Source organism: Sander lucioperca, chromosome 9, assembly GCF_008315115.2.
Source record: "Sander lucioperca isolate FBNREF2018 chromosome 9, SLUC_FBN_1.2, whole genome shotgun sequence".
Taxonomy (NCBI): domain Eukaryota; kingdom Metazoa; phylum Chordata; class Actinopteri; order Perciformes; family Percidae; genus Sander; species Sander lucioperca.
This window is the reverse complement of record NC_050181.1, coordinates 34063714-34075861: the sequence shown is the minus strand read 5'-3', so window position 1 is coordinate 34075861 and position 12148 is coordinate 34063714. Positions and strand designations below refer to the sequence as shown.

The 12148-nt window shown below is 40.1% G+C and overlaps 1 protein-coding gene across 1 annotated transcript; it reads left to right on the top strand.

The window, feature by feature from the left end:
* Positions 1 to 3149: 3149 nt before the first annotated feature.
* On the top strand, positions 3150 to 10855 carry pex19 (peroxisomal biogenesis factor 19). The gene is made up of 8 exons (XM_031298109.2): positions 3150 to 3289; positions 5451 to 5539; positions 6444 to 6606; positions 6695 to 6780; positions 6875 to 7048; positions 8434 to 8604; positions 8791 to 8835; positions 9287 to 10855. The coding sequence occupies exons 1-8, from the start codon at positions 3223 to 3225 to the stop codon at positions 9371 to 9373; spliced, it is 882 nt and encodes a 293-aa protein (XP_031153969.1). The 5' UTR covers positions 3150 to 3222; the 3' UTR covers positions 9374 to 10855.
* Positions 10856 to 12148: the final 1293 nt, after the last annotated feature.

The window sequence follows — 12148 nt, the reverse complement described above, 5'->3', positions numbered from 1 at the left end:
TCAGCGTTACTATCGACACGGCCAGATAATACTAAATATTTGTCATTGTTAAAGTCTGAATCATCGTATTCTGGGATTATTTGTATGCGTTGCTCAGCAACCGCTGCTGTAACCCCTGACAACCGTTTTTATTTATTGAGTGTTGTAAATTGGCGCGTTTCCTGACCGTGTAAAAAAAAAAAAAACTGTCCGAGAGTCAGAAAGGGAAGTATGCTCTCACATGCACATTCTTACAAGATTGCTTTAATTTAGCCTACTTAAACTGCCCACATGTCATTCCACCGTTAAACCTATAGGACTATAATGTGAGAGACTATAGCACATTGTGTGGAACAAGAATAGGCGTTATTCTATTCTATTCTATTTATCACTTAGGCCTATGTATTACTGAAACAAAAACTTAAACTTATTGCACTGTATTTTGGGTAATAACAAGACCATGTAAAAACGACAGAGTTCATTTTAAGATTAAAAGTACAGTAGGCTATAGGCTACAGTTAAAGTCCTGCATTGAAAATGTTGGCAAAAGTAGGTAGGCTAACTATTATCAGGGAAATGTAGCCTAAAGTAGCCTATTAAAATGACTATGTGTACTAGCCATTTACTGCTGTAGTTGGTTGAGGTGGAGCCAATTTGAATTTTGGGTGCTGTTTCTTTATTGTATCATATTCGTTATATATGTTTTGTATGAAAAATCCAAGACCAAAATAAAATACTTCCCTCTGAATTAGTGGAGTAGAAGTATAATGTAGCATGAAATAATACTCAGGTAAAGTATCTCAAATCTGTACTTATAGGTTCAGATTTTGAATTCTAATATACTACATGCCACACTGAAAAAAGTCTAACATTGCTGTTGTTCGTTTAATGTGTATTTTCTCGTTGAAATAGCTGAAAATTATTAGTTTTTTCATTTAAAGTAAACATTCTAGTTTATGTTTATGGTTGAATCCATTTTCTTTATATGGATACAATATAAATTGGCAGCGGGACATTAAACTGAATTTATTCATTTGATCTGAGCATTTTTATTGTATGAATTATAAAATGTGTGTCCCGGTAAATTCACCATGGGTACTGCATGATGTCTCAGGAGTTGTGCTACTATTCACAGCTCCATGATTTGTGTTCTGATGACGTCAGTAGTCTCGTTTTGGGTGTTCAGCTGAAGCAGACTCTCTTCATACTTTGGAAACAGACGTTCAATTTATTAAACAATAAATATAAATGTGTTCTAAAGGAAAGTGTTCTGAGTAGTCATTGATCACAATTGTATTAAAATCAGTTTTTTCGAATTTGATTTACTATACGTTTGAAATAATGACAACTGTTAGTTTTTTATTTGAGACAACCTAAAATAATTAACTTACTCGGATGTATAAATAATTAGTTTGACCCAACCTTTAAAAAGTGGTTGCTGGGAGTTAAACTTTTCAGGTTAAACTAAATTAAATTATTTACTTTGAGTCAATGTCAACTATTTTGTGTGATTGATTACTTCAATTTTTTTAAGTTGATCCAAGTTTTTTTTTTTTTCAGTGCACCTCTGCAAAACGAGAAACTGAACACGTGAGCACAATGTTTGGATTGGCTGGTGTTTATAATAACACCGAGTAAGAAAATAGTTCTTAAACTTATTACTAAAAAGAAGAAACTTAGCTTGAAGAAACTTTGAGATGGAGGTGTGGATGCCTATTCTATAGTCTAAACAGCGTAATGGCTGTCTCCAGCCTGAGACAGCGTCCTAAACATTTCCAATTAGACAGGCCGGGACATCTTCACTTGCTGACACAGTTAGGGAAAGGACATGGTCAGTTATCCACGACACTGCAGAAACATAGTAGCCTACCATATACAGTCATGTGAAAAAATTAGGACACCCATGCTAAAGTTGACTAAAAAGAGGAATAAAAAAATCATCTTTTGGAAATTGATCTTAATGCCTTAATTAAAAAAATGAGGAAAAATCCAATCTTTAAGGACACCAATTTTGTTTGTGAATGAATAATGTATCAGAAATAAATAAATGTTCTTCCTTAAAATACAGGGGGCATAAGTAAGTTATTTCATGGATACTATGCATGGTTTTATTTCAGTTAGCCTAATAGCTGGTTTGATTTGCATTGAGAGATGATTTTATGGAAAGTACCCCATGCCAATCTCGAGGTATGGTGAAGGGTATGCGATGATGTGGGGCTATTTTAATTCCAAAGGCCAAGGGCACTTTATCAGGATGCATAGTATCCTGGATCCATGAAATAACTGGCCTTTAAAAATAAAAATCTGCCTGCCTCTATGGGAATTTAACATAGGGGTGTACTTACTTATGCCCCCTGTATTTTAAGGAAGAACATTAATTTATTTATGATACATTATTCATTCACAAAGAAAATTGGTGTCTTTAAAGATTGGATTTTTCCTCATTTTTTTAATTAAGGCATTAAGATCAGTTTGCAAAAGATGATTTTTTTATTCCTCTTTTTAGTCAACTTTAGCATGGGTGTCCTAATTTTTTCACATGAATGTACCTAAAAGTATTTTTACACACCAGCTCTCGAAGACTTTGCCAAACCTTTGGACGTGATGAGCATAGCCTAAAGGTAAAAGATGACTAATAAGAATTAAGTAAATAAAAATGTTATGGCAAAACAACAATTGTTAACCTCAAACCAAAATGTAAAATGTCAAAAATGTATACTGTAGCATCGTGTGTTTGGTTCCAGTTTGTTTTGTGATTTCTTTCACCACTAGAGAGCGCCAGAGCTCAAATCAGATACGGCATTGGCCGCTAAATGCATGTGAATTAAAAATTAGAGTGATCAATTATCAAGTGATTGATTAATTTAAAGCTAATTCGATTAAAACAGTCGTGATATAATATTCTGCCATTTAGCATATATAAGCCTAAAAAAGTAACACAAAAAGTAGCCTAATTGAAAAAACTGTCATGATGAAAATGCATGTGAAATGGAACGGGGGAAATTATGAAGTCATTTAATAAACTTGATTGACATTTATGTCAAGCCAAAATGGGTTACATCATCCGTGGCAGAGACCGCAGAGACTCATCTCACAAGCAGGCCTGGTGCGTGACTGTACATGGGCCTGTACGGCATGACGTAATATCTTCCGCGACATTTTCACAACAGAAACGTCACTTTTCAGAGACTTCTGCTCGGTGGGTGTTTTGGGAGCGTTTGGAGCTTAGGAGAAGGTAACATCATGATGGCGTCGGGAACAGGAGAGCCGTCCGCCGGACACGATGCTGAATTGGACGAATTATTGGACAGTAGGTGTTGACATGGAGTCTATACGTTACAGAGAATCTTTACACACACGAGTACGGGTTGTTATGTCGTTAAAACAGCTGTGATTTGGCACTGAGACCCCTCTCACACTTTATGTGTTTGTCAAGTTTATGCGCTCGGTGGGAGCTCTCGCTTTCACACATTATGTCTTTGCCCTTGAATTTGTTTTAATGGAGTATTCATTAGACATACTAAAAGCCTGTTGGTGATTTAACATGGCGGCTGAACTGTCATTGATAGTCGTCTTTGCAGTTTACTCGCTTTTTTTGTAACTCGTGTATGCGTTGAATCCGTTTTTGGTTCAGTTAATGGTGTTTACTTTCTGTAAACGTTGCTTTAGCTGAAATAATGCTGTCTAATACGACAGGCCTGCAACAAACCCGACTTTTTGTAAAAGTAGCCATGCTCAGTTTTTGTTAAAACTGTGTGGAAAGTTGATTTAACTTGATTTGATTTTAGAGACTCTAGTCCTGCTGTTGTTGAATTGTATTGAATCAGATGTCCAAACCATTTATATCAATGATGATCAACTTAATATTAGTACAACACAGTAGAGTTCAAACAACAGCACAAACAAGGCTATGAGTTATTGTTGGAGTGTTATTATTAGTTTTAGCTAGGTGAATCTAACTGCAACTGAGTGTATATTTCATAGGGATCGACCGATATGGATTTTTTTAGTGCAGATACGGATTTTCTTTCCATCAGCCTTGCTAAGTGCCGATGTACATACGGGCTGCCGATTTTCTTGAGCCGATATTTGGAGCCGATACTGCTTTTGCTCCCTCAATTTACATCATAAAAATGTAAACCCTGCCACACTGGATTTGTTTTCAGAATCTGCTCTGCCATTTCTTTAAAAATAATAAACAAAAACACAGATCAGTGTCACTTCTGCAATCATCTTACATTCATATCACCCAAATGATGTGTTGCAGTGTGCATGATATGGATGGGTGCACTGCATATGGTTAACTGCAAGGGTAAAAGGCTTTCATCAACATCTATAACACAGCCTTGATGGTGCATTGCTTGCTGACATATAAGACAGATATAATCAGGTCATCACAAAATGTTCTTTGTCAACACATTTAAATAATTTAAGAAAACAATAAACGTGAAAAGTAGCCATTGAAAGAAAGTGCTTGATTTGTAATTTAAGACTGCCATGGTGCTGGAAGCCTGCCAGGCCTGCCAGCCTGCCAGGCTTCCAGCACCAGCACTGTGCTAGTGGGGGAGGGGCAGTGCATGATCTGCACGTGAACTGCAGCGTCTCCAGCAACACAGAGCTGCCTGTGGACGCCTGTCTGTAAATAATGCCGGGGAAAAACTATCGTCAAACACAGCAGCCGTAAAAACGCAAATATTGGCCTGATATATCGGCTGGCCGATTTAAAATCGGTCTATCACTAATATTTCATGGCACTTTTTTCCTTTATGAAAGTTTAAAATTACATCCGTATGTACCCATTTTGTTATCAGTTAAAGTAATAAATCAACTTCTAGCTGTAGTTCAATATTAATTCATGCTATTAAAGATAAGAGTCATGTTTTTTTTAAAACGTCCATTGGATTGCTCCATAGAAGACTGATTACACAGTATTATAGAGGTGCAATGATGAATCGATTAATCGATTAGTTGTCAACTATTAAATTAATCGGCAACTATTTTGATAATCGATTAATCAGTTTGAGTCATTTTTTTTATAAAAATAAATAAATAAGACTTCTCTAATTCCAGCTTGTTAAATGTGAATATCTTCTAGTTTCTTCTCTCCTTTGTGACAGTAAACTGAATATCTTTGAGTTTTGGACAAAACAAGACATTTGAGGATGTCATCTTGGGCTTTTTGGGAAACACTGATCCACATTTTTCACCATGTTTTGACATTTATATAGATCAAACAACTAATCGATTAATCGAGAAAATAATCGACGGGATTAATCGACTATGAAAATAATCGTTAGTTGCAGCCCTACAGTATTACCAGTGAGGAAAATCCTGAGATAAAGATATAAAACTTTTGGACACGGTAGAATCGTTTGCAGTATGCTGCGTGAGCACTTTGGAAACAGTTGATGTAAATGTTTTGCCTTTTCCGCTTTCAGAGGCGTGGTTCTAATGTTGACTCTTTCTTACAGGTGCGTTGGATGACTTTGACAAGACACCAGCGCCTCCAGCCCCTGAACCTGCAGCTGCTTCCTCCTCAGCCAACAGTGGTGCAGAGAAGGTCTGTTTGTTGTTGTTGGTGGTGTCGTGATGGTGCTGTTTCAGCATTCACATCTTGTTCTGTTACATATGCACAGAGGATATAATCACAACCTCCACTTTTCATATTTTGTCCTGACTAAATTGTACTTGTCATCTGGTTGCTGCTTGTGAATTAGTTTTGTACGAATCAAGGTCAAGATTAAGGAAGTTGGGAAACTAAGAAATAAAGGGAACCGTAAACTTTGCTTTTCCCTGTTTCCTACCAAGAATGGTAAAGGGAAATGTTTGGGTGTTGTGGTCTCAAGTTTTTTTTAGGTTCTTTAAGTAGTTTAAGTAGTTCTTTAAGGACTGATAATAAACTAGGTATACTGTATGTCTGGTTTGGTTAAAGTCTCTTAATCATTTTTTATACATAGTATTTGTGTTTCAATTCAATTTTATTTATAGTATCAAATCATAACAAGAGTTATCTCAAGACACTTTACAGATAGAGTAGGTCTAGACCACACTCTAGAGTTTACATAGACCCAACAATTCCAGTAATTCTTGTTTGTCTGTTATTGACTCGGCCAGTTCCTCTTTTTCTTTTTCGTAGTTTTATAATTTGTTTACCTTTGCTGCTTCCAAGTATTTTTATCAGCAGGTTGTTGGTTGTATAACCTGCACAGCTTGCAAAATTCAGACCACCAAAAAGTACTTTCTCAGTTGCAGCGACTGTTTTTTTGGGGCAGTTACTCTGGCCATTTGCAACAAGAGTCTAGGAGAGACTGATCATTACGCTCAATGACGGCAAAGAGATTTAGATTTAGTAGGAAAAAAAACATTATTTTTCTAAAAAAGCAGCCTTGATTCAATTTAGTACTAACAGGCTTCCCCCATGTTGTCTAGAAGGTGCTTTACATGTTTTCTAATTACCTGTGTAGCCACCCCTGCTTGAAGACTGCAAACTGTTTGAGACTCTCTTCGAGGGGGACATGGCTACCCAAGCCAAGGAGGAATGGGAGAAGGCCATGACTGAGCTGGCCCATGAGGAGCCAGAACTACTGCAGCACTTCCATAAACTGTCAGAGGCTGCAGGCAAAGTTGGTAAGGCCTACAATTTGCATGATTTGTGGTTTTGATATGTTACTGTTTTGTTCCTTTGGCCTAAATGTTATGTGTGCATTCTGTATAGGCACTGACACCGAGTCCCAACAAGAATTCACTTCCTGTCTTAAAGAAACCCTTCGTGGCCTGGCCAAAAATGCAGACAACCTGCAGGTGGGTAAATCGGAATCGATCAATTGCTCTAAAACTGTTTAGAGTGATGCAAACATAGAACAGTAGACGGACTATGTGTATTGTTCTCTTACAGTCCTCTGGACTAGCTGGAGACGACCTCGTCAAGGCTCTAGAAGGCCTGGGATTGGACGAGGGTGGCGAAGGAGGCGGTGAGGACGGAAACATCCTTCCCATCATGCAGTCCATCATGCAGAATCTCCTCTCTAAGGAAGTGCTTTATCCATCTCTCAAAGAGATCACTGCTAAGGTGTGTAACTGTTTTACTAGCAATCACTGTAGTCTCTAGTTCCACTAATGTCTGCCAGACACTCAAAGACTTAGAACAGACTTTGAAAAGACTACAGTCTGATACTATCTCACCTCTAAAGACAATCATCTCACATCTAACGTTCAAGACATAATATGTAAAGACTAGGGATCTTGCAGGGTCACACATTGCAAGACTACAACTAGATTGGTTTTGAAAAATGTAACCTAGCTAGTTAGCTACTGCTAGCGTTAGCTGGCAACCGAAAGCCCCTGACACACCAACCCGACGGCCGACCGTCGGCAGAAAAGGCAGTCGGACTGATCAGTCGGCTCCCCGAGGTACAAAAAGCGCCTCAGAATACACCGAAGCGTCGCCGACTTGAGCGTACGTTCTGCGTGTGCACGAGACGTAATACGTCTCCATAACAGCAGGCGGCGCTAATCTGTATTGTCGGCCAAAAAATTAAAACCGTCAGCTGATTGGACGAACGAGTCACGTGGGTCTGGCTGCTCCCGGATTTTTCTACCGGGCATAATGGCGACTTCGTTCAGAATACGATCTCATATTTTACGAAGATAGTTCACCGAAACGTGTTTCTGAAAACATTTTAAGCGAGAAATAGGCTGTGCGGTTGCTGAATCTGTCTTCATTTCAGATCGACAAAGGTCAGTTTAAAAGATTTTCGTCAGATTTTGAGAGGCTTAGTCACGCTCATCCCGCTCGTCATTTCCGGGTTAGCACTCCACCAATCAGATTGGTCATTGAGTCCGACTGCCCGCCCTCTGACCCAGCAAGTCAGGTCGGCCAAAATGAAGGCCGACAGCTCCTCCGACGGACGACAGCACGGAACACACCAAACAGACTCGACAGTCTGACCTCGCCAGACTGTCCGACGGCCGATTATCAGGTTGGTGTGTCACAGGCATTCGGGAAAGTTTACAGATTTTCTGTTCTGCTGTACATGCAGATGAATGGCGGCAGTATCCACCGGTGAAACTCTGCTGGATGACGCACTTTAGCGTTTAGCTTAGCGCAGCGCCATAGCAACCATAAACAACACTGGCTCTAACTGTTTGGTGCTGGAGGGAGCGCACCCATTGGTTGTTGACAATGTTCACATGCTTCGACTTTACTGCAAAGACCTAAAACTTACGATAACGTCAAACACGTTTGATTTTGTCGGAACGTCAAGACGGGAAAAAGACTTGGGCTGAGTTTTATGACCACCTTACATCAAACGATTGAGACGACGGGAGCGCTCCCAACTCTAGCAAGACTTTCCAATATTGGAAATTTGTCTGCGACAGTGGAACCGCTTAAAAGGTCTTTGGTGTAAGGTCGCCATAACAAATGTCACTCATAAATGTCACTCCTCCTCGCAGTACCCAGAATGGTTGGATGCCAATAAGCCAAGCCTGAGCTCAGACGACTACCAGCGCTATGAACAGCAGGCCAACATCATGGGAGAGATCTGTAAGCAGTTTGAGAGGGAGGAACAGGGGACAGCAGATAAAGAAGGCACGTTCGAGAGCATCATGGAACTGATGCAAAAGGTAGACACACTCTGCATTTGACTGATTAAGTGCTTTCACTAGTGCTTACATGATGCAGATGCCAACCCTTATACAGCTTTACATCACATGCCGTAGCTTGCAAACTGTTGTATTGTTTACTTTAATGTGAATAGACTCATTGAGAATTCAAGAAGTCATCACAGATTGGAATGCTTTTACTTCCAGCTGCAAGACCTGGGCCAACCACCCAAAGAGCTCGCAGGAGACGCGGTAAGTTTGCCACGGCTCTCAGTCAACATGAAACGATGTATGTGTCAGCGATGGAGTGCTCGAGTCTCGAGTCGATTCTCTGGACTTGTGACTCGACTTGGACTCGCGCACTGATGACCTGGACTTGGACTCGAGGATTTATGAAATAAGACTGAAGTTGGATGAAGTTTCTGACTACTTCTATGTGTAGTAGATTGAGTATTAAAGTCCTGGACTTGGACTCGAGTCAGTCTCGAGTCGCTATTCTCTGGACATGTGACTCAACCTCAGGAAATGATGACTTGGACTCTTCTTTGGTGACTCTGACTTGAACACTGGGGACTCGAGACTTGACTCGGACTCGACAGTTGGTGACTCGACAACAACACTGCTATGTGTAGTGCATATGTGACTTTTACTAAAGAGCTCAACCCAACCCTAGCTTAACTCATTCTTCCTCTTTCCCCTCCAGCCTCCGGGCTTTAACTTTGATATGGAGTCCCTCAATCTCCCAGGAGGCCTTGGGGCCGGGGCAGCAGAGCAGTGCTCCGTCATGTGATGCTGTAGCGGTGCGGCCCATCAGAAGCACTGGAGCCAGAGGGTCACTCCGTGTGCGTCAGCGGCAGGCAGGGAGTGAAGGAGTGGGAAGCAAAGGTCAGGCGGGAGTGTGATCATGACCGTCAACATCTACTCAAGTAGAAGGAGTGTGGATACAGAAACAACAGGACGAGGCACCAAAACCAACAGAAACCACACACACCAAACCCACTCTCTACTGTCTAAAGTCACTGAATGCATGACTGAGAGCATTTTAACATCTCTGCATTAGTTTGTCAACGGTTGCCGCAGATCCTTAACGGTTTAGTTTTGACAGCATTCCTTTTAAAAAGGCCCACTGCGGGTCTTCATGTTGTTGTTTTTTTCGATACTGTTTAGCCTCATGGTAAAATCCACGGAACCACTTCACGGGTATAAACAGTGCCTTTGCAAAATTACTTTATGTTATTTTAGGTTTTAATATTTTGAAATCATTCAGCTAAGCACTTAAGGTTATAATTTTCAAATGGTGTGAATTTGCAATATCATGACATCCCATGTTTACACTAAGTTAGTGGTAATTATTTGGTACTTAATTAAACACACACCTCTATTTCTGTACAGGTTGTAGAGGATGTGACTTAACAAGTTATTAGCAAAAGAAACTGGAAAAAAAAGTAGTGTACATTTTGTAATTATTTATAATCTAATTAAAAAGACTAGAGAGGATTGAACACCTAATGAGTTCCCAGCACCTACTGTAATTCAGTCAACTAATTTCCCCCATTTGCCCCTGTTCCCAGCTATTGGTTTGAAGTGATTGAAAGGATGATTCCCGTATGCCTTTACTGTGCTAGCAGTGATCGTTATAGTGTAGAGTTACTGTGCAAAGTGCTTCCCTTGTGATTCTCTGTGTTTTTAATGTGCAGAGTGTAGTTTTCTTTGGTATGGGATCCCTGCTATGAAAGGAAAAACACGTGAGGACTGTTTACCACCTGATAGCATGCTTGTATTGTGTACCCTCCATTAAAAGTACGACACGTTCCATCCAGAAAAGGTGGCAGGCAAAGCACCAAACATCACATTGTGTCCGCGAGGAGAGAAACACGTCGATAATGAATTAAAAGGTAAAACATCACCAGCCTGATGACATGTTGGCTTTGGTTGGTGCGCTTGTTTACTCCAGCGGCCACTTTTTTCAGCTTCTACTGCCAGTGGACAAATTTTTCTCGCTGTGACCATACAGAGAGGTCTAGAAATCACACGAACATCAGCTCATCAATAAACTGTATAATAAAGGGGTACTGTGAAAGGATTCAGTCAGCCATGCACTGAAAAGAGATCAGATTTGCTGCTGTGGAGGTCGATAAAAGGACGGGGGGGTGCGCTCTATTCAACTCTCAGGGCCGATGCACACGCCCAGAGCACCGTTTAAAAAATGCATCCTGTTATTTGACACCGTTTTGTAAATACATAAAATAAAATAATGGTATAATGCAAATTATTTTGTTGTGGATTATTAATTTTACATTAGTAGTAGCAAGTGAGAGAATAGAAGTACATTTATTCAGATAATTGTACCTGAGTATTTCCATTTTTGCTATTTTATGTACTTATTAGACGACTAAAGTGACTAGTTACATTGCAGATTAAGACTTTACATTCAAAAGTGTGTGTGTGTGTGTGAGAGACTATATTCGTGGGGTCCAAAAACCGGGAACACAGTATACTTGTGGGGTCCGGACAGCTTTGTGGGGCCAAAATGCTGGACCCCACAACTTTAAAGGGCTGTTTGAGGGTTAAGACTTGGTTTTAGGGTTAGGGTTAGAAGTAGGTTAGGGTGAGGGTTAAGGTTAGGCATTTACACTGTGTTCCAAATTATTATGCAAATGATATTTTTCACTGATTTTCCTAAATAGTCAATGCAAATGACAGTCAGTATAATATTCAAGTCATCAACCGTTACGGTATAAGTCGAATTTCATTGAACAAACCACCCAATGAAAACAGTATTTTTTTTTTTTTTATATTTAAAATAAAAAACTCAAAATGCACTGTTCCAAATTATTATGCACAACAGAGTTTCAAAGCATTTTATAGGTTGTAAAGAACTGAAAATGGTCATTTGCTGAATTTGCAGCATTAGGAGGTCATATTTACTGAAATCAAAAGCTATTTCAATCAAACCCATCTTAATAGGACAAGTTACATGTTAACATAGGAGCCCTTCTTTGGTATCACCTTCACAGTTCTTGCATCCATTGAACTTGTGAGTTTATGGAGTTTCTGCTTGAATTTCTTTGCAGACGTCAGAATGGCCTCCCAGAGCTGCTGTTTTGATGCGAACTGCCTCCCACCCTCATAGATCTTTTGCTTGAGGATACTCCAAAGGTTCTTAATAGGGTTGAGGTCAGGGGAGGATTGGGGCCACACCATGAGTTTCTCTCCTTTTATGCCCATAGCAGCCTATAACACAGAGGTATTCTTTGCAGCATGAGATGGTGCATTGTCATGCGTGAAAATGATTTTGCAAGGCACGGTTCTTCTTTTTGTACCATGGAAGAAAGTGGTCAGTCAGAAACTCTACATACTTTGCCAAGGTCATTTTCACACCTTCAGGGACCCTGAAGGGGCCTACCAGCTCTCTCCCCATGATTCCAGACCAAAACATGACTCCTCCACCTCCTTGCTGACGTCACAGCCTTATTGGGACATGGTGGCCATCCACCAACCGTCCACTACTCCATCCATCTGGACCATCCAGGTTTGCACGGCACTCATCAGTAAACAAGACTGT

What these genes read in the sequence shown, in the direction of transcription:
- pex19 (XM_031298109.2), top strand. Translation starts at nt 3,223, where the DNA reads ATGATGGCGTCGGGAACAGGAGAGCCGTCCGCCGGACACGATGCTGAA. An exon ending in TCAAAGAGATCACTGCTAAG is followed by an intron (nt 7,049 to 8,433) that starts GTGTGTAACTGT and finishes TCCTCCTCGCAG; the next exon opens with TACCCAGAATGGTTGGATGC. An exon ending in AAGAGCTCGCAGGAGACGCG is followed by an intron (nt 8,836 to 9,286) that starts GTAAGTTTGCCA and finishes TTTCCCCTCCAG; the next exon opens with CCTCCGGGCTTTAACTTTGA.